We start from the raw sequence: 21,992 nt of genomic DNA, 5'->3' as shown, positions 1-21,992 counted from the left end.
ATGAGGATCGTAATGACGCAAATTATCACTATCCAATCCCTTATTAGCAGAAAATTAATTATTCCATTCATATGGACATTTTATTCATCCATTATATTCTTAGGCATTATCATGATATTAGAGCTACTCTTCGATTGACGTTCGTATAAAATAATCTACTTTGAATTGTAAGCAGCAACCTTATCCTTATTCATGGGATTATCCGGGCTCTTTTTCCATTCCTCAAATATCTTTTGTTTTAACTGAGTAAGACGCAAACTTGGATTTTCGGCCTTAAGGATGGATAATCTTGCTTCCTCAAATGCGTTGTAAGCGGCTTTCACTCTTCGTTCTGGGTGACGATCAATCCCATCTCCATCGGCGTCATCACTAACAGTCAACATTTTTAAAGCTTCATCCACCGTAGTAGCTTCTTCCACGGCTGTTGAACGATTGAGATTCTCGACCAATGGAGCCACTTTGGGGATGGAAGCATTATTTTTTGCTGATTTTCTAGCTGCGGCTTCTCGCCTTTCTCTTTCAGCCTGTACATTTAATTACCAAGAACAATACTAGTAGATAGATACATAGTTTTGGAAATGGTACCAGACTCATTGCTTGCTGACTAACCTCAATCTGGGCCTGTGTGACCTTCTGCACTGCGGGAGTTTTGCTGACTACAATGGATTCTTTTTCTTGTTCTTCAAGTGCTTTACTTTCATTCTTGCGCTGAAGTTTCTCCAGTCGCTTCTTTTCTTCTTCTGCCTATTTTCGGGGGCAAAGAATCATAGCATTAATCAGCAGTACTTTGAGTACGTTCAAAAATGTAGGAAATACCTTTCTATTTTGTTTTCTAGCCAAGTTCCTGTCATTATCTTCCCAACTCGCGTCCTCTGCAGCTTTTTCTTTTTTATCTTTAACCTGCTTGGCAGCCTCTGCTTTCCTCGCCTTTGCCTCCACTGCCTTGCTATTCTCACCCTTCTTTGGCATAGTCCTGCTGTCTTTTTGCTTGACTTATCTATAGCAAATACATTATTTCTCAATTGTCTTGTCTTTTCCCTTTGCAATCTTGCAAATAATAGGTACACACAATGACTGATTAAGTAGTTGCAACTCGTATCTGACTTGTAAATGTGTTTATTGACGTAATTGCTAGTATTATCGAGGGGATTATTTTTAGCTAAAAATATTTAGGAAGCACCTCATTTGCAGTATATTTGCAAAATATATCTCTTGCAAAATATGTGATCGTCGTTTGTTACATTGTGCTCCGCCGTGGGAAATCATCATGGGGCAGCTTGGGAGGTCGTAGTCGTATTTCATTTCGCAGGATTTGATGTCATTTGGATTTGTTGTAATACTAAATACGTGACCAACAGGAAAGGGGATTTTATTCCATATTTCCGCCCGCCACACCCACTCCTCAAAGAGGCGAAAAACACGAAAATACCGTTTTGGCTCTCGTTAAAATCTTCACGAAAAATCCAATTTAGCATGAGAAACTCTCAACTCGCTTTGTGGTGATGAGTGATTTTGCTTGATATTTTTATTACACCTAGTATGCAACTTGAGATATTTTTCTAAAAGACTAAACTATTGCGGTTCCACAATTTATGAATGTATGAAAATAAAAACGCTTGAAACCTTAGTTTTGAATCGATTCCTTCAACATATTTATTTGTGTCATTACTTTTTTATTTCATTGAATCGGTTTGCTTCTTTTGTCATTTTTTGCGTGGTAGCCAATCGTCTATAGCTTTTTCAGTCAGTAATAATTCATTTTGTTTTTTCAAAACAATAATTTTCGCTAAATTGAACAATACAAAAAACAAAACAAATGGAATTAGAAAACAACACCTACTACACGGCAAACGTGCCTCTTGTCTATAGTCTATGTTTTTTTAGAGAATATTAGCATTTACATAATCTAAGATACTCATCGTCGTGGGGTTGCTTTGCTAATCAATTTTCAGTTGAGTTCCGTTATAATCACTAACTACACACATAAATAATTACTCACATGAGTATACATACTCGAAATACAAGAGGTGACCAAAGTCGGTCTCGTATTTACCATAGTCTACACATTTTACAATAATGACGAGAAAAGTGTTTGTAATTTTTCAAAAGAAACGGAGCGTACATAATAGTGCTGTAGTTAGTGTAGATATTCTACATAAAAACAGAGAACAACCCTAAAAACGACTTGATACAACTAACGGAAATACTTCAATTGAGTTGATTAAACTGCAGACTAATATTACTTTAGAGGAGTAAGTAATTAATCACATCAATTTGGTTTACAATAATTGATAGAAATTCATTGAACATTAATCGCACGTACATAGACAGACAGACAACAATCAGCTAAACTCAATCGCACACCCCCATTTACATCATCGCCTTATATGAGAAATTAATCTTGGACAATTGTGAAATGAAATTAATTGTTCGGGCTTGGCATATTGGCTACTAAATAATTTATGGGATAAGAATATGTGCGAATGTCATCGTCTATCTCTATAATATGCTATTAATAATGCCTGCGAATTACACAAATTACCACCATTTGTAACAAAGCCAACGTTTGTGCGAACAAACAAACTCAAAGTTATATCACAATTTCATTGAATTCCATTTGAATTCTAAAAACAATACAGTTCATCTTTAATTAATTTGATTGTTTGTTAAAAACGATTTCGAATCATTTCTATATATATACACAGGAATATTTATGTCTACCCAATGTACAATATTAACCACCGACAACCGGTATCCTCCAATAAAATCAACCTATTCGCGCAGCGTTGTTATTACACTACATAAATACACATAGTGATATAGTATTAAAATGGTGTAGTTAAATTATTAAAAGTTGTTGTATGATCTAAACTGTTTCGATACTTGTACAATTTGTATGAATTAAATTTTCATTGAATTTTAAAAAGCTTGGTTTACTACCACTATATCTACGCTTGATTCTCTATACTGTACAACAAATAATAGTAATAAAACTTTAATACGTTACGTAGCGAATAGGTTTGATTCAAGTACTAGATTCTTTATCGGTAGCACTAATTGTATATTTAGTGGTAGTAGCCTGTAGTAGTAGTAGTAGTATGGTGAACGTGAAGTGCATTATTAAATTAAATAAATAATGCATGACTATTAGTTCTAGTTTGATTTGTCCCCATCGGCTTTAAGTTCATTATTGATAAGGGTGGATGGAACTGACGAAATCATTGGAGTTTGTTTGGAATTATTTGTTGATATTTGTTGGAGCTCATCATCAACTTCCTTGTCCCGGGTGATAACTTCATCCACTGCTGAAGAACAATTCGAGGAGCTATCGGATGACGATGATGAGGTGTCGCCGTCCTCATCGTCATCTGGATCATAGATTTCCTCAGCACCTTCGAAAATATACTGTCGTTGCCTCCAGCTCAAGTATGTATCGGCTAAAATTAACAAAACATAAATTATCCTTATTTTTCAATCCACTTTTGTAGTTTTTCCCCTTCATATTAAAGATACGGAGGTCAGTATGAACAAGATTTGTATATATTATGACTATATAAGGTACTCACATGGCAATCGGTCGACCAACTTTTCGTTGGTCTTTGGTTCCCAGCATGCTTTCAAAAATGAATGCATGTCGTGCTCTGATGTTGGGTCCTTTATGTCACCATCAGTCAAATTAGCTCCCTTTGGCAACTTGTCAATTTCCCTGAGTTCTGGTCCATCAGTCAGTTCCGTGAAATCTGATCCAATCATTTTGCTCAATTGGGCTAGGATGTGGTCACAATTTCCTAGTAACTCGACATCAAAGCGACAATGTGGAAGGGATTCACGGTTAATTAAAATCTGTGGTACTTCAGGTGGGACCATTCCTGGAATAAGGAAATAATACATTGCATTTAGTATACTATTTGTGAATAAATTAATATCTTGATGTTGTATAATACAAGAATATATGTATGTACAACAAATCAGAAAATAAATATATTTAGCAGGCAATTGGAATCGTCACATATCTCAGACGCAAATTAAAACATCATTTTAATCTAGGACTTTAACTAAAATATTCATTTCAAAGTTTGGCATAAGTTTTACCAGGAATCAAAGAGACTGGTCGAACCCTCAAGGATGATCCAATAACAAGCAACAGGTCACAGTTTGGCTTGTCCAGTTGTAAATTGTTATGAAACTCGTCTGGAATAATGCCAAGTAATGTAATCTTATTTCTTGCACGGGCAATACAATTCTGAAATGAAACGTTTATTGCAAAAAATATATACCTGGAAGATCCTCGCCAAAGAATACAATGTCAGGTTTGACAACTGGAGGCAATGGAAAATTTTCTCCAGTTGGATACATCTCTTCATCATCGTCTTCCTGTTGAGGTCCAGCTCGAGTTTCCTCTGAATCGCTATTGGGTGTTACAGGGGATACTACAATAGGTGGTTGTCCCAATGGATATTTAATTTGACTCGTCTCCTCTTCAGTGGAACAAACTTTGCAATATGGGATTTCGCCAGATAAAACTTTTTCTTTGATTTCATCCGCAGAAACTTTGTGTTGACATCGAAGACATGTTGCAGTAGCAAAAGAGCCATGACACATGGTGACATTCTGAATTCCAGCAATTGTTTCTAGTGTGTCAATATTCTGTGAATAATTGCGTAGTAGTTGACCACGTGATTCCAGCTTGCTAATGAATTTGTGAGAGAGTGAGGGTTGAAACTGGCCAGGATAAAGTTCTTTAGCAGTGAGGAAAAATGGTCTCGGATCCTTTCTAAATAGTCGAATATCAAAGACGCTTTGTGGGTCCCTTAGGTCTGGGAATACTTTAGCTACACGAGAATACAAGCCGTCCTTTGACCGGAAGTCTAAATAATAAACAATTCAACAATAGAGTAAATAATACAACATACTAATTTATTTATTTTTAATAGGCACATGCCTGGAATTCCGCATGACACAGATATTCCGGCTCCAGTCAACACCAAAATTTTCTTGGAACATCTAAACATCAATGCAATGATAATGAAATTGTTTCGATTGAAGACGAGTCGAAATGTTAAATTTATGTTTTGCAAGCATACTTCAATAGACGTGCTGCATCCTGGATCGACGTTACATGTCGCAGTCTATGTCGCGGAGGAGCGAATTCTGGGCCTGAGAGTAAAAGGGCTAGGAAATGTTGGAGTTGTGCATCATTGGGGTTGCTCCTCAAATGGGAAAGGAATCGTTGCATCATAGCAGCTCTTGAAGAATTTCCAGAGATTTCCTTCGTATTCAGCACTAGGTCGATAAAATTGTCGTCAATGGGTTGAGATGTGTCATCATCTTCTTCTTCATCATCTTGGTCATGGTTATCATTGGCTGACGACGACCTGCTACTGGATGAGCTGCTACCTCTGCAACACGGTTCACTATTGCTGCTCAAATGTCTTTGGGACTCTTCCGGTTGTTTACAAACATTCTCATCATCTTCTTCCTGGAGAGCAGTAGGGGATAGTTTGCTTAATTCTGTAATATAATTACACTAAAGTCAGAAACAATGTATATGTATTATAAATATGATATGACATTAGCAACTGTTGGATGTTTTTCAGTCGCAAAAAATAGCAGGCAATTTGAATCGTCACCGAAATTCGGACGCAAATTATAAATCATCATTTACATCGCATAATTTGTACAAATCTAATTGAGTCTATGAATTTATGGAGCCGAGTAAAAATAATAATAAATAATAATAAAAATCTCAAAATGCCCCACACCACAATGGTAAATATTAATTGAACAAAGAGAATTTATGGGCAAGTGGGTTATCTAGCGGTGGTCGGAGAACTAGTCGAGGTGGTGCAGCGAGGTGCGGAATTTGGGGAAGAAGCTGGCCCCTGAGCCGCTCCCTCGTGGGGCTTCGGGCACGAGCCGTGGCTGTGGACCAATGAGAGGAGAGAACGAGTGACGATGACTCACCCGAGCTGGCCAACTCGAAGAAGGAGGACACTTCCAAGTCGCCATTTTCCCCACCACTCCCCAGAGACGACGAATTCGAAATGGAGGGCAGGTCACCAAAACCCGAGTCACTGGGGTCCTCAGCGCTGAGGTCAGAGGCGAATCGGATGCAGCGCTTTTTGGGCTGAGGTTCCTCGCAGATCTGGTGGCCGTGGTTGCCAATGATCCCGTGCTGGCTGTCCTCCATCTTTCCTTTCTTCGCAGCAGCAAAGTGAACGGAGTGGTTGGTTGAGAGGGACTCGTCTGTAATGTTGCACTCACTCACACTCGCAGCAGGCACAGCATACAGACAAGACGAGAACTCAGCAACTAACTGAACACACGAGCAGGAGAAGACACAGAGAGAGAGGATATTATTTGTATGGTGGTGGTGGTAGCGGAGAATGCGCCTTTTCACACGAACTCTAGTTTTCAGAGCTGAGCAGGTATTCCGAGAGCGATGTGATGTGCGTGTGGCAAGGACGGTAGTGAGAAACTGACAGGGAGGTAACACGAACGACGCGAAAATAAAGGATGAGAGAATCGAGTGGAAAAATACTCATGAGTCAGAGAATCTTTCTGTGTGACGCAAAACGTGAGAGAATCGCTGACGTGGACTTGGCAATTCGACCGACTCCGCCCAGCTCCGTGGCGGATATACAGGGCTAGAAAATATCTAAAATCTAAATAAATGTACTAATATTATTATTTGCGTGATAACTCGCATTAAGGGTGGAGCTTAAATAGTGAGAAACCCTGGTCTTAATAAGAGAGTAAGGAGGCTACCGGTTTATCACCATTTAGCGTCTAACCACGCAAAATATAACATACCCAATGCGAGTAAAGCGATTTAGTTAGGTGCTGTGCGCCTGTGCGGCTGAGAAAGCAGTAGCCTCGCCTCAGTTTTTCCAGTAAAGCTGACGTTTGGTACTGGTTCCTCGCTATTAGGCCCCAGCAGCACAGCACCTAGCTAAATCACTTTGTTACACGGAAATTTTAGTGGGGAAACTAAGAAAAAACTTACTTTATTTGTAAATATTTCGAATGCTATCTGCCAGTCATTATCAAGACATGCGCAGAAAAAGATGAAAATTATAGTTGATGAGTTATTCTAACATTATTGTCCCCAAATAACAATTTGTTTTGAATGTAATCATTGAGGTCAAATCAGCTAGTAAATCGTGTCAGTAATTGACCTGCTTCGTCGGTAGTCTCCAAAAAATCGATGATGGTGCGAAGCCTAAGATATTACTAGGCTGAATTTTTTAAGCACAATTTTTAGCATACATAATTACATAACTAAACTGATTAAAGTAATTAAAGAACGTTCTACAATGTGATCATATGATTTTTTGTCGAATATGTTTAATTTACAATTTGTTAGACCCTGAACAGTAAGGGATTGGAGGGAAATGAGCCATTCAAGTTCAGTGACTCGCATGATGAAGCGATTGGCGGCGAAGCTCCGCCTCTCCCTTCGGCCACACCTTTTCGAAGATTTCCGCCCGGCCACGTGACTTTTTCTCCGCCAAACCCAAAATCTCCAGTCTAATTGTTATAATCGTGTCATCAAAAGTTTTTAATTGTCTCATAAAGTTTATTTAGTTTTATGTAATTCATAATCTTGATATGCAACGCAGTTTACATTGTTAAGAACTAGTTTATAGCCCAGCAGTTGCATAATATGACCCGTATTATTGACCGATTCTAAGATAACTGTGAACTATTAATTATATTATAAGTTGCCCATTTAGTCATTATTCATTATTCGGGAGTTTCGCAGACTTATATAAAGTAAGTTCGTTTGCATGTTGGAATATCAAGGTACGTTAAGTCATGACCCCGAGTTGTCGTCGCCATAGAGAAAGCGGCACTAGTGACTCAACGTGTCTTGTTTAGTATTTTTTTGCAAAAATTATAATTTTTCATTCAGCTGCTCAGCTTTTGTTCAATTTTGTGAGCGAATGTGGCACTTATTCTTCCAAACAGTAGTATAATTCTAATCTTGTCAAAATGCTTTTCAAAATTCGAGCAGGTTGCTCCTTCTTCTTATTATTATAACAGCACTATGAAAATAGTCATAAGTTTATATTTTTGTTTGTTTTTTTAGCCATGGCTGACGACTTGGTACTAGATCCAGATATTCGAAGCTGGGTGTTTGTCCCAATCATCATAATTACATTTCTAGTCGGAATCGTGAGACATTATATCTCGATTCTTTTATCGTCACAGAAGAAAGTAGAAATTCTGCAGGTTCAAGACAGCCAAGCAATGATTCGAGCAAGAGCGCTGAGGGAAAATGGAAAATATTTACCAGAGCAAAGTTATCAAATGAGAAGATATTTCTTCAACGATGATGACACTGGTTATTTCAAAACACAAAAGCGTCAGGCTCAACAGCCAAATCCAATGTCCGATCCAAATATGATGACGGAAATGTTGAAGGGGAATGTAACCAATGTCCTTCCCATGATCCTCATCGGTGGTTGGATCAATTGGACATTTTCAGGATTTGTCACGTCAAAAGGTACTTTGCTTATTTCACATTCAGGAATGACTATTTAGGTTTACCTCTTTATACTCTTTTGTTTTCATATCTTTATCTAGTTCCCTTTCCGTTGACACTGAGGTTCAAGCCAATGTTGCAACGAGGGATAGAGTTACAATCACTGGATGCATCATGGGTGTCTTCAGCGTCATGGTATTTCCTCAATGTATTTGGACTACGAAGTATTTACACTCTTGTGCTTGGAGAAAACAATGCTGCAGATCAGTCCAGAGTGATGCAGGAGCAAATGTCAGGAGCTGCAATGGCAATGCCACAAGATCCTAAGGCCGCATTTAAGGCCGAGTGGGAAGCCTTAGAAGTTGCAAAACACAAATGGGTACTAAAGAATTTAGAACAAAAGCTCATAGGAGGTGGATCCAAAGTGAACAATGGAGATTCGTCAAATAATGGAGGAGGATCAAAGAATTCTTGATGCTAGTATGGAAAAGAATTTAAATGCTAAAAAATTAATAATTAGTTCTCATTTTAAATTTCGCTGATTTTTGTGTAACAATAGAATGATTCAAACTTGTTGAACTATACCCATATTATATTGACTCCCGTATCTGCTTGAATATTGAAAATGTTGCCCATGTCACCATTGTCACCTCTGAGTTTTCGCATGTTGGTGTTAATTATATAATGAAATCCTGTCTTTTTCACTGTCTTTTCTCACTCCCTAATAATGAAATAATTAATGCGAGTGAGTAAATTAGCTTAATGCAGTGAAATTTCATTTGTGATCCTCATACACTATATTAAGTGTAAAGATAAAATATAATGAATGCGAATTTGCTAATAAACCACCAGTACACTTCCTCAAATAGTAAATATTTTGGTAAATTCTTTATTCGTTTCTTAGAGTAGGAAGGAATACTTTTAAACTTTGTGCAAGACATTTTTATTTCAATAACATAATTGTAAGGGCACCTGCAGAAAATGACTAAAACTTTTTATCACTAAGAATAAGTACGTTTTAATTAGACTTATACCCTCCGACTTAGATTCTATCATATTATTATTGCACTTTGTTTGGCTACCCAGTATAATAAGCCATAAACTATACTCTCCAGCCACCATACATAATCACAGACGGGTTTCCTATCAAAAAGTACCCAACGTTTCCAAATACCTCTAAACCGTTGTACGTTATATTCCTACTCATATAAAAGCTACTTTCACTTGTCCATAAAATAATGTCATGCCTGAATAATAATGCATAATTTCTCTAGTTAAGGGAATTTCGTTGCGTCATTTGTGTGTCGTAGTAGTAGTATGCAGGTGTATCGTATGTACTTAATATGTAGTACTTTTCACATCAATTTTTATAGCTCAGCTGCTCTGATATCTTCTTGAAAAGTTTTTGTAAAGTATTCTCCAGTTTTTGTATCATCACTTCCAGTCATGGCAGATTTGTCTGATGATTTTATGTTGATATGACTGCTAGTAGGATCTTCTGGTTTTGTCATTTCAACAGAATACTTTCCCCCAGAATAAGAACTGATGTGGAATTTCAAAGCTTCCAAATCAGACTCCGCCTGTAAGAAAAAATAAATAAAAGGTTAATCATTCAAAAGTTCAGACTTTCAGATAAATTGCAGCAACTATATATCTACCTGGTGTAAAATTTTCAAAGCTGACATTAATATTTCATGCCACTTTTGTAGCTCGATGCGGTGTAGAGCTTCCTGTTTTTGCAAAAGTAGCAACCAATCTTGATGATTTTGTGGCATCTCGCTGGAAAATAGTGAATACTTTCAGTACACGTATTATTCGCGTAATTAATAAATACATGATTATTGAGATTCAAGATCGAGAATATCGAGATGGGGTCGACTTGGCATATGTATAAATTGACACGTACCCAGGGAGTGTAAAGGAAGGAGGAGGAAATAATGAAGACATAGTTGTAGAACTCTCCAAGTGGTTGAGTTTAAAATATAGAAACGCATTCAACAGCAGTAACGCACTTAAGATGCACACAATTATCTTGAGGACTAAAGAACTATCGCTGGCAAAGGGAAGCGTCGTGGCTACCGAGGTTGATTCTCGTACAGTAGCGTCAGGTGCCTCATTGGTGACCATTCCTCCTCCTCCTCCCCCTATTTTGTTAGATGGAGTGACCCCTATAGGAACGGGGGGCGCTCTCCCCTTATTTCTAGGAGGTCTTCTTCTTGTGAGAGAAGCTTCATGTTTTGGCGATGGGATTGGAGATCCCCCTAAAGTCATTTTGGTGCATTCTTCTTTCAAAGCTCGTTCCATGTGAGAATAAAATTCTTCCAGTCCAGCCTGGTAGTTGAACAAAACAAGTTAAAAGGTATTTTGACTATTTTGAGATACATCCGAAACAATAATAAGAAAATAATAACTTACCCAAGCATTTTTTTCGATGATGGCTGCAAGGTTAGTTGTGACAAAAAAACATTAATTAAGATATGGCGTACTGGAGTTTGCTTACTAAAACGCTATCAAAAAATGGCAAAGCTCACATTTTGTAATCCCCCAAACTGATTTTCTATACTTGATGTCTGCAACTGCCACAAATCTGCCACAAACATTTTTCCTAAATGCGAAACATGAACCAAACTACTGCAATAATATGTAATATAATACCTCGTCTCTGTCGCAGATATTCGAGAGAGACAGAAATGCACAGTTACATAAAACGTGTCGGCGTAAGGAACCCCTGCATTGACAGACTCGCAGTCAATGCCATAAAATAATCCAGGTTTGCTGACCGTGTCCATGACTTGGGTCTCTGTTATTTGTGAATGCTTTGGCCCCATCACTGCATTCAAGGATACCTACATTCAAGTACATCTCATGAATATTTTCCAGCCAGTTTGAATTTTACTCTGATTTCCCATTAATAAAGTCAATACAAATAATATGTTATTACAATTTTTCATCATAAAATGCCCAAACTATACATACATACCGTCATTGAGACTTGTCGAGTCTTCTTTTTATCTTTTCCAAACTCCCAAGGCGCTTGCTGAATATCTGTTTTATAATTTATATACATAAAAACAGCGCCTTTTCAATATACCATCATATTTGCACAACACAATTTCATTAAATAAGTACTATTAAGAAGCATATATGTACCACATACTGAAAGTTTTTCTGGAAGTATGAAAATCCAAGTAGAATTTGGAGCTGGTGAAGAGCATGGTGAAGAGTTGATCAATGCTGCAAGAAATTGCAGTATTAATTACTTCACGTCCTTCGGTATGCGATGCAGGACAAACTGGAATTTCTCTCGAGTCCAACTCTTCCATTCCTTCCGCAGCTTGGAACTCTTGGTCTGAATCACTAGAATCGCTGAGATCTGAAGGTTCCATTCCCACGCTTGATGTGCCATTATGAAACTCCTCATGAATTTTAGTAACTGGTGGACTCGAGTTGTGTGTGATAATTATTGAAGGGCCCATTTCATTCCCATTGATCTATGAAAATAAAAAATATAATTCATGACACATATTACTTTCGCCGGTTGACCATCTATTGCATATGCAAAATCGTATGTAACATACACTCCCAATTTTTTTTAACAAAGTCAACAAACCTCATGTTTTTTTGACGATGACGATGATGAAATAAATGAATCTTTAGATTTCTTTTTAGATTTATTATGCTCCCGTTTTTTTGAGCTAAACACTGAGCTAGTCTCTGAATTCGGAGTGGGAGTCGTCGTTGTTGAAATAGTGCTGTGGGTTCGCTTGGAAAATGTTTTCTTAAAGAGATGAAAATCTGGGGCTATTGTGTCTGATGATATACCACCGGATAAATCTAAATTGCTTTTCGAAGCTCTCAAATTATTTGCACGTCCATTTGCAACTTCCAAGTTTAACTTTAGGTCCTTGCGTTTTCCACCACCGCGAGAAAATACGTGTCCAAAAATGGTTTCACTTTTAACCCGGGGGGTTGGTGCTGCTGGGGTTGGGTCAATAGTGGGTGAAATTTTATTGTCCTCAATTTTGTCATCACTGTCAAACTCTACGCATGAGATACTCCGATTCATGCGAGGATTCTCCACCCAACCAGAGTGGAGTTGATTGGACAAAAACTCGGATTGCTCACGTTCTGAATTTGTTGGAGATGGCATTTTGTTTCGAAAATTATTACAACGAGCACATTATTAACTAGTTAACCTACAATATGAATGACCCTGTAGACTTATCACAGCTTGACAATTCACTAAAATTTGCGTATAATATGCGAATCGAATAAGATTTTGATTAGAAAGTCAGCCAATCAGTAAGGTCAGAGGGTTTCTTGCAATTAAAGTTATAATATTAGACCTAATAAAACACAATGATATGTAAAACCATAATGCTCTATGCATTATCCATCGAAGAAAATGTCACGAACAACAATAGGCCGAGTTGGTTTAGTGTTGATAAAAATTCATGGTCACATGCAAACAAGCCACAATTCAGACAATTTGGCCAACTCAATGCACACTTGACTTAAAGGTTTTCCAAATGTGTCCAATTCACATACATAAGTGAGCCATGTTCATGATAAATGTCGAGTGATGCAATGAAAGTGTTTATCTGAATCTTTGTATGACCTACTATATACACACCTGTGGTATCGATTTATGATAAACCTCTAACGATAATTCATGCTCCACGGATATATTTATTTATCTTCAGTGGTAATATGGCACCGGATTGCTAATGTACTTAACTAAAGTATGTAGTACCGACCGATAGTACAACCTGCTTCGTATATTTATAAGCTTCCCTAGTTTAAATCAATCATGATTCACAATTCATGTTTTTGCATGATGCGATGGCGATGGGGTAGATGAGAGTAGAACCTAACCTACATGCATGCATAACTCAAATATGTTCCGCATTTCTACTTATACAACAATCTATCATATAAACGTTATTGTAATGATACAAAATAATATGAATTGCCGTGGACAGGTGTTTAAACAATTCAGAGGCACAAATAACCACTGTTACATATATTGAACATATTATGTGCATATTCCATCAGTATTTTGAAAAATGTAATAGCACGCAGAATTGAAATGAGTAAGTTAGTCTATAATATACAAAACATGTTGTGCATATGATAACTCAAATAAGCGTCCAGATTGATAAGACCTTGTAAAAAATCAGTGTCACAGAGAGGTCAGCAGATGGAGGACAAAAACCCCCAAATTTGGATCTCATGTATATGCACTCGTACCCCATTACGTTTAATTAAAGTGGCAGCCTATGTATATTGACATCCCGCGACTTACACCCTCCACAAGGGACTCCAACAAGCTATCAACAAAGTCAGCCTTCTCCCAACTTTAAATTATTATCCAAATGAATAATAATCCGCCTCACCTTTGTGTCGTTGCTGATTAGAATAGGTTTGCTTTGTTCGAATTCAGCTGCCATTGACGGATTGTCCGTCAAGTCACCCACAGCGATAGATTTACAGCTCAAACTCTCATCAATCTCGTCATCGCTGGTGATTACCAACTCTTCTCCATATGAAGAGTGGATAAGGCGTTGAATTTCTTTGGAAGGCATTCCCTAATCAAAGTAAACAATAAAAATTATTCCTATTCATTATTGTTGCCAATTAATTTGAGGATAACTTACATCTTCTAACAAAGCATTTTGCCAAAGTTTGAATAGCATTAGGTACGTTGCGTCACGGGTGACAAAACTCGTAAAAAATAGTTTATCTCCACAATCGACAATGACTTGAATCGCATTAGGAATCACAAGAGCAGTTTTCTCCTTTGTTATAGAAGTAACGTCGCGAAGTCTAATTGAAGTTTGTGTCTGTAATTTAATATATTTATGCATATAATATTCATATGTACTTGTGGCTACAGTTTGTTTAGTGGTATAAATAATACATGTAACAATATATTTCTGTATATTTAATTCTTACCTCCCATCCAAAGATATTCGCATGGAAAGATAAATAACCCTGTGACACGTACAAAAAACACAGAAATAAGTTTATTATCGAATGTGTGACGATATTTTACGGTGTACGTAAATATAAAGGTTTTACCTGTGACACGTACATTCTTCCTTGAACTAATATTTCCTTCTGCAGGGCACAAGAATAATCTGAAAAAATTAAAATGGAATTATAACTCCTTATATTTTAATAGTCCAACAAGCAATGACTGGCAATGAGTTCAGTTAATTTTAATTACCTACTAGCAACCTTTCTTTTATAGGCAACTCCTTAAACAATTTCTTGAAATCTCCACTACGACTCTTATACGAAGCACTAAAAATTTGCTGATACCACATTCGCTTTTTAGCTGGTTTCCGAGCTAGTTTGGCAGCCTTTGCCAATTCCTTTGACGTAGGACCAACGCCAATACTTCCTTCTTTAGAAGCATTAGATTCTGACGAACCTAGCTCGTTCATATCAATTCCCATAATCTCAATGATTCCGGAGAGTCTTCGATCTTTTTCCGCCTTGCCATTATTAATCTCTTCTCCTAGGGTCGTGGCAAGAGATGTAGATGGTTTAAGTTGCTGGGACTCTATAAATTCCAACGCCTCGATGTTTGGAACCCGGTTAACAAGTTCGGCAAGATCTTTCTTCACATCGGCACAAGTGGTCGACGAATCCAAAGTAACATCGTGCCCTATTTTGTTGTTGGTAGCAAGGTTGTTGGTACTACCACTTTTTGCTTCGTCCCCAACACGCTGAGACTCTGAAGAATTACTCTGGCTGCGTGAAATGCTGTGCATGGACGCACTTGGAGTGTGATACGTATCCGGATTATGATGATTATGTTGACGACGAGATTCATTCATGCTGCTTACGCTCGTTCGAAGATCTGCCCCACTGCTAGAAAAATTTTCCTTGTCGCTCCCCCCACTTTTGCTGCTCTCTATACTCGCACTGCGTAAGGCACCCCAGCTTTCAGATCTACGCACGGTGGAGGCTGACGTGGTTGATGACGAGGACGAAAATGTGGTACAAGTCGCAAATACAGGACTCCCTTCACAACCAACAGTAGTATTGTCATTTAATTTTTGCTTCCTTTTCTTGTCTGCACTACTTTCTCCGCCGGCACTTTTTTCCGAACTTGACTTTGAATTTACTGAAGTTGATATTGATGCAGAGAGCGCTGAGCTACAATCTGTCGACGTGCTGCTGCTGTAATGACATGAAGCCGACGAAGAGTTGGAGTCACTAGAAGAAGTGGAAATCTGGCTCGAGTTTAAAACACTGCTCAAATCCATGGCAGAAACAAATGTGTCATCGCCATTATCTTTCGATAATCGTCTTTCATTGCTGGACGATTGTGATTTAAAAGGCGTTGTTCCATCCCCAGCCGACGACGATGGCGTGGTAATATCCTTGTCTTCACTGTGGTGATGCATGGTAACTTCGAATAAATGATCTTACGGTGATTTTGTTTAAATACAAACAATTGATCAAGTTGAGATTTAATAATTATTTTATCACGTGATCTTGTCCTAATAAAGCAGATCTGACTTTTTCTACCACTGCTAGGTTTCTAGAAAAATATGTCAAATATTATCGTAAAGTATTTTTTAAATAACAATGAATCAAAATGTATTAATATTACCATATAAATAAAAACTTACAACAGATCCATCAATTTAGGGAACAGGCAGTTGATATCTCATTGAATGACCTCTTTCAAATGAACACGGATGAACACGGAAGGAAGGAAGTAGATAACCTTTCAATCCTGCTGCACTCTGGAATATGAAAGACATGTGTTTATTAAATTTTTTCACAAAACACGTTTTCGACGAGCCGTTTCTTTCCTACTGGAAGTAAATATCTTACTACTTCCTTTTGTCTTTACCTAGAATGTATAACCAACTCATAATAAAATGTTATGCTAATATTATGGATTCAACAATTATAGTTAAATTTAATAAAAATTTGTAACTCATAATAATTCTTATAACTACAGAATGGAAATTCATGACGTGACGTTATTAACAATTTATCCATTCAAGTTCAATGCAAACTAGTTTTTGACCATACTGCTTATTATTTAGGTACCCACAGAAAAACCTGACCATGAGTCAACAATGAGGCACACAACAGAGTAATTAATGCTTATTAAATATAAAATATAAAATAGTATCAACTCGAATCAAACCATTTTTGATTTTTTTTTAAATTCCACTTCCATGTTATATTAAAAATAAAAATAAATGTAGCCACCCACCAGCCTTTCCCCAGCCATTAAAGATTAATCCAGCTTCTTGTCATCGTCTTCTTTCTGAGATCTAGGTTGAGTTGAGATGACTGACACTTTAACGAATCACAAATTATAATTATTGACTCGGAAAAAGAGGTTAATGTAATTCAATGCTCAAGTGTTTAAACAAAAATATGTATGAACAGCTGAAGTGACGGAAGTTGGTGAAAAACTCTGATCAAGGCAGTCAGTCAGTCTCACTCTGTGGTGGTGGTGCATGCTGGATGGATGTGCCTGCTGAAGTGAGACACGAGGGTATTGCGAGAATTTCTCATTTTGCCTCTAACTCCTTCCCATCACGTCTCATTTTTCCCGTCCGTGCTGCGTTACCTCGTGCAATTTTTTCTAGCTGCATGATTGTTCCTATTTTTCCATAATTCACAAACTACGTAATACATTAAGTTTGGTAGGCTTGGCGCAGTTGTTGTTTTGCCCATTTTGTAGAGAACGAGAACAACAGTTAAATTATTTATGCCAGAACCCGATTGGACAACAATTATAGAACAATTGATGATGCGTTCTGCATGTTTTTTAACGATATTTTATTCAATGACATACTCTTCAAGGGAAACATAATGGTGAGTGACTGAACCCATTGACACGTATTATATTAAACCGACTATATTTAGTCTGAATCAATATCATTATCTATTACATATAACTGCATTTTACTCGAGTGGTTAGTTTACGAAGAAAGAATGAAGTATAATATGAGACTAATGAGACTGCTTTTCGACAAGCCCTTAATTAAAATTAATGTTATCATTCTCGATGTGAATATGAAAAACATTTTTAACATTTTATTTATTCAACAAAGACTTGTTTAAACGATACCCATTGAATTGAATCAAATGGCATAACGAACATTGCGATATAACTGGATTAGGGCTGGAGGTGTGACTTTTGTAATTGCGATCGTCGCGTTGCTATTTCAACAGCAGTGCATATTACGTGATGACGATGATTGTCTGCACATTGTAAAAAATGATGAACTTGAATCCTGTTTTAGCATTATATTTGCGACGAGGGCAGTCCAAGTGGAACCAAAACAGAGCGAGTCTCACATCTCATCGGTGTCTGCAACTAATAAACTCTCCCAAACAACGAGAGCCACGCCGAGTGAGATTTCTTCACATGGAACCTAACGCCATGTACAGCCTCCACATTCTGGAAGGATGCATCACCACCAAACCTGCAGCCTTTTAAACATTGCTCGGAACGTACAACAACGACGATGAATTTGGAAAAACTTTCATGAAAGTGTACTGAGAGAGAGGCAATTAAAGGAAATGCAATCATACCTAAATAGTTACGTGATACTGACACTGACTGAGACAATATGCAATCTTACATTGGAGAAAGTTATGAGAATATGTGACTATCTCGAACGATTTCACACAGTTCTTCATGCACCAGTTTGGAATCATGACTTTGTATCAGCCAGAAGATTTAATATATAATGCTAAGATTTGGAAATTTCAGGAAAAACAGACAATGTCTAATATGTTTAAGCATGATTATTTTGCAAAAATGCAATGCAATGTAAACGGACTATGTAGAAAGACAATAGCAAACCATATTTTTATTTATAGTGCTAACTGCTAGTACGACTTCAGTCTATTTTAGTAAAAAGTACAAGCTCAGCAAGCACAAATATCACAAACAATTCACAATGTCGGAACCTGTCAATAAATCCATACGACTCATAAAAATTGATTGCAGCTCTTTTGCATGAGTGCCGTCGTTGGTGGGGACCGCCATTTGACGGGATGTGTGGACGGCCTGTGAGACAAGTTCATTTATTTACGTTGTCCGTTCCAAACAAATGGAGCTGGAAGAAAATGACGAGTCCACTTTTTGAGATCCATCCGATGATGATGGTAAATAAAAGTCTAATTGTAAACATACTGCTGCACTACTGCTACTTCAGAAATAATACATCCATCCACTCATAAATAATAATCACTGTAAACAAGAACTGCTTTAAAACATCCCGTACAATTAGGTAGCTAATGATGGTCCAGACAGATTATTATTCGTATTTAGAATAACGACCACCCTCCTCAAGGACCACTACATTTGGTTGGCGTACTTCATATAAACAAGTGACGTCCCAAGGTTTGTAAACATTTTGGTTATACAGGCTTTTATAAAAAAAAACAAGCACAATATGTGACGAGCAGCATCTTGTTTAAACGGATGGGAGCAGCAGCTATTACGACAATATTAACTGTGTTTCTGGATTTTTGCAGAAAATTTGTCGCGTTACATGCAAAGCAGATCATGGATTGGTCGTAGCAGGGACAAAAGGATAAACCAAAGACAGCGAAGACATTCAAAATTAGTTTAAAATTAGGAATCAATAATGGAATAGTTTTCGTATAAAAAGAAAGATTCTTCGTCGTAGTCTAGGATAAGTACATACAACAAATAGCAGTCAATAACGCTGGCCTGGACGTGTAATTATTATCGTATCTTTGCAAAAAAATATTATGGAACAAGTTAGTTTAGAAGATGATGGTCTCGAGTCTTTAGACGGCATGCTCAATAATTCGGACTTGAACGCGAGGAACCAGTACTCCTCACCGGATATGAGGTTACGAGGGGCTAGGTCAGTCAGTTGTGGAGCAAGTTCGCGAAGGTATGGGAAATTATATAACTATGTTATATTTAGAATGTATGTATGTACCATTTAAAATGTACTAAAAATAACTGACTGTATGATTTGTTTAACAGATGTGATTATCCGTCGACATGTTTCATACCCACAAAGGAGAATACCTTGAATCAGCATGGTGTTGGAAAAGCAATGTTATACTGCGCTGCCGGGTCAAATAAGATGCATTTCCGGAGGCAAAAACACCGTCCATCGCCCTATGATATCAACAAGAGGAAACCACTCAATAGTCTTTTAAATCCCATGGGAAGGTTAGGGTTGGCACATGGAGGAACTGCGGCAAGGGTCAGGAGTTCTGATTCGTACTCGGAGAGTAGTAGTGGAAGGGATCCAACGATGCCTCTTTTGTTTGTCGACGAGTATCACGATCTTCCCTTTCGTGATGGACTTATGTACAACAGCAAGACTGACAAGTTTCCTGTTCCAATTTTAATGTCTCGTTCAAAATCCCTGGAAGATCTCAGACAGTCTCCAAACAAGTCGGGGAGCAAGCAAGTTCGATTTAAGCTGGTCTGTTATGATGACAACAGCAATGGGACAGCGTCCAGTAATGGCAGCAACAGTTTGGAGTCTCCCTTGTCTGTATCTCCGAGAACTAGCTTTTTTAATGTCTTGAAGGGAGAGGCTAGCATCAAGCATGAAATTGATTCTATGTCAATGCTCATTGAGAAACTAGATGTTGCCTGATAGTAGGTGTTTAATTAGAAATTATTTATATATGTAATGATCATTCGACTTGTACTTTTAGTAGTCTATGCCTACATGTATAGAATCGATACCCCGCTCCGCTGCTGCGTCCCATTTCAAATTTAGGTAATCGCACTGCAAATTTGACAAAAGAAACATGCGTATAGTACACTGAAGTGACTTGAGTATTATTTATACATACACACAAACATGTCGAATGAATGATAACTTTTTCATAATACTACAATTAGTGTTTTTTATTACTTGATAATAATATTTTGGAGGAGACTTGTACTCTCTCTGTGTACATGTGTGGTTGTTGGCTTTAATTTTAATCGAAACTTTAAGTTCAAGATAATCATTCACTTATTGTATTCTTTGTATTAATGAGACAGACGAGACTTTTACGAGTTCTTTGGTTATTCGTATTTTAAAATTTGACATTCTTTACACATAAATTTGCATGTGTACATAAGCTGCATTAAGAAGTCACGATTTTGTTGGGATATTATCCAGTTATTACGGGGATTAAAGGAAAACATAGAAGGTTAAGGAATTGGGTTTTCTTATGACTTGTGATTTTGTGATATTTTTGCTCGTATAGTTTTTTAGCTGGTATGTTGAGATGTGTTATTATTATTTATCATTATTATTATTATTATATTGTCTCTGTCGTGTCATGTTATTATTATCTCATCTCCCAGGTCTCTCATTTTATCGTGCACATTTTGTCCATAGTCAATACCTCAAACATACGCAAATACGCGACTAACTGTAATTTCCCTTTTTCTTAATTTGTTAACTACACCAAGTTCAGAGGTATGCACACGCCTCAAAGCTTTGCTCCACAAAATATTGTAACCACTCATCGCTAATGATCATTCGACAAGATTGGTTTCTCAGAATTATTTTTAAATTGATAAGCAAAAGAAATCATAATATGATATGATAAGTACTAATGACTGAATCAAAACCTCTGCGAATTTCAATTTTCAGGTTCTTATCACCACAAATTGTGTAATCCACAGTGCCAGTCATTAGTGACAGTCGTTCGACAGTAATAACATAATTCATACAAATGTTCATGTCAATAATGTCAATGTTGTTTGTCAAGTAATAATCCTGTATACATATTTAGTACGACTCGGACGACTGAAAATTTATCTCCATGCTCCACTACTAAATTGTAACTAGATATATTTACTCGTCAAAAAAGAACTGGATCACTAACAAATTATTGCAAAATAGAATATTCATATTTCTATTTGCAATCAGAGTCAGTACAATAGAATAATAATCGTAATATAACCTCCAATCTGGTAATTTAATAATGTTCACCAATAATATACCAACTTATCTTGTTCTATGCAACCATAATTCGTTTAGAAATATTGGACATTCTGCGGATAAACTGGGCAATTGAACCTGCTGAAATGTCACAATATCATATATTATGCATACGTCAATAAATAATTGTCATGAAGTTGATGTCGTTAGTACAAATCTACTATGATTTTTTTGCGTTTAGCATATGTTGAGCAGTAATATTTTTGCTGTCACCAAGACCAAACCAAACATCAAATGAGACCTTTGAAGGGATGTTCGCTATTGTTTTAATATTACTGAACTTGGTTCTTCTTCGAGTCTTGCGATTGCCACGATTATAAGTATCACGTCCTCAATAATACCCGTTTGTGAGACAATCTATGTAAGTCAAAGCAAAAGGGACGTAGGTTTTTAAAGATGCAATAAATCGCGATGCAAAGCTGTGCAACTTCTTCCTCAGATGATGATTTTCATGAATCATATTATTTATTGTATGCAGTTGTGATCACATCACGCGAGTTCTGGGTCAGGAGGTT

General features: G+C 37.2%; 5 protein-coding genes across 8 annotated transcripts; 2 read left to right on the top strand and 3 right to left on the bottom strand.

The window, feature by feature from the left end:
• Positions 1-40: 40 nt before the first annotated feature.
• Positions 41-1,247, bottom strand: LOC110843092 (coiled-coil domain-containing protein 124). Of its 2 annotated transcripts, none has more exons than XM_022089010.2 (4): positions 1,070-1,247; positions 817-997; positions 610-744; positions 41-524 (listed from the first exon to the last, which is right to left on the bottom strand). In XM_022089010.2, the coding sequence occupies exons 2-4, from the start codon at positions 967-969 to the stop codon at positions 156-158; spliced, it is 657 nt and encodes a 218-aa protein (XP_021944702.1). In that variant the 5' UTR covers positions 970-997; positions 1,070-1,247; the 3' UTR covers positions 41-155. The 2 variants fall into 2 exon arrangements, with proteins under 2 accessions (XP_021944702.1, XP_021944703.1); XM_022089011.2 differs by having other exon boundaries at positions 1,181-1,196.
• A 380-nt stretch (positions 1,248-1,627) lies between these two features.
• On the bottom strand, positions 1,628-6,449 carry LOC110842942 (NAD-dependent protein deacetylase sir-2.1). Its single transcript, XM_022088819.2, has 7 exons — positions 5,965-6,449; positions 5,085-5,511; positions 4,943-5,004; positions 4,278-4,868; positions 4,093-4,191; positions 3,567-3,869; positions 1,628-3,437 (listed from the first exon to the last, which is right to left on the bottom strand). The coding sequence occupies exons 1-7, from the start codon at positions 6,188-6,190 to the stop codon at positions 3,154-3,156; spliced, it is 1,992 nt and encodes a 663-aa protein (XP_021944511.1). The 5' UTR covers positions 6,191-6,449; the 3' UTR covers positions 1,628-3,153.
• Positions 6,450-7,390: 941 nt separating this feature from the next.
• Positions 7,391-9,354, top strand: LOC110843664 (ER membrane protein complex subunit 3). The gene is made up of 3 exons (XM_022089671.2): positions 7,391-7,776; positions 8,093-8,509; positions 8,590-9,354. The coding sequence occupies exons 2-3, from the start codon at positions 8,095-8,097 to the stop codon at positions 8,961-8,963; spliced, it is 789 nt and encodes a 262-aa protein (XP_021945363.1). The 5' UTR covers positions 7,391-7,776; positions 8,093-8,094; the 3' UTR covers positions 8,964-9,354.
• Positions 9,355-9,361: 7 nt separating this feature from the next.
• On the bottom strand, positions 9,362-16,942 carry LOC110843533 (protein Aster-B). 3 transcript variants are annotated; one of them, XM_022089497.2, is made up of 15 exons: positions 16,734-16,942; positions 16,135-16,251; positions 14,718-16,043; positions 14,570-14,628; positions 14,444-14,482; positions 14,146-14,331; positions 13,885-14,076; positions 11,646-11,979; positions 11,469-11,533; positions 11,144-11,334; positions 11,020-11,075; positions 10,904-10,926; positions 10,395-10,819; positions 10,147-10,267; positions 9,362-10,068 (listed from the first exon to the last, which is right to left on the bottom strand). In XM_022089497.2, the coding sequence occupies exons 3-15, from the start codon at positions 15,904-15,906 to the stop codon at positions 9,856-9,858; spliced, it is 3,093 nt and encodes a 1,030-aa protein (XP_021945189.2). In that variant the 5' UTR covers positions 15,907-16,043; positions 16,135-16,251; positions 16,734-16,942; the 3' UTR covers positions 9,362-9,855. The 3 variants fall into 3 exon arrangements, with proteins under 3 accessions (XP_021945189.2, XP_035704028.1, XP_035704029.1); XM_035848135.1 differs by lacking the exon at positions 16,734-16,942 and adding an exon at positions 16,665-16,689; XM_035848136.1 differs by lacking the exon at positions 16,734-16,942 and adding an exon at positions 16,362-16,505.
• Positions 16,943-18,610: 1,668 nt separating this feature from the next.
• On the top strand, positions 18,611-21,917 carry LOC110844343. Its single transcript, XM_022090522.2, has 3 exons — positions 18,611-18,884; positions 19,019-19,407; positions 19,503-21,917. Exons 2-3 carry the CDS (start codon positions 19,259-19,261, stop codon positions 20,128-20,130), a joined length of 777 nt encoding a protein of 258 aa, XP_021946214.1. The 5' UTR covers positions 18,611-18,884; positions 19,019-19,258; the 3' UTR covers positions 20,131-21,917.
• Positions 21,918-21,992: the final 75 nt, after the last annotated feature.

The sequence above is a fragment of the Folsomia candida genome, unplaced genomic scaffold, assembly GCF_002217175.1.
Source record: "Folsomia candida strain VU population unplaced genomic scaffold, ASM221717v1 Fcan01_Sc002, whole genome shotgun sequence".
NCBI classification, from domain to species: domain Eukaryota; kingdom Metazoa; phylum Arthropoda; class Collembola; order Entomobryomorpha; family Isotomidae; genus Folsomia; species Folsomia candida.
The sequence above is the reverse complement of the archived record's forward strand: the minus strand, read 5'-3'. Positions and strand labels throughout refer to the sequence as shown.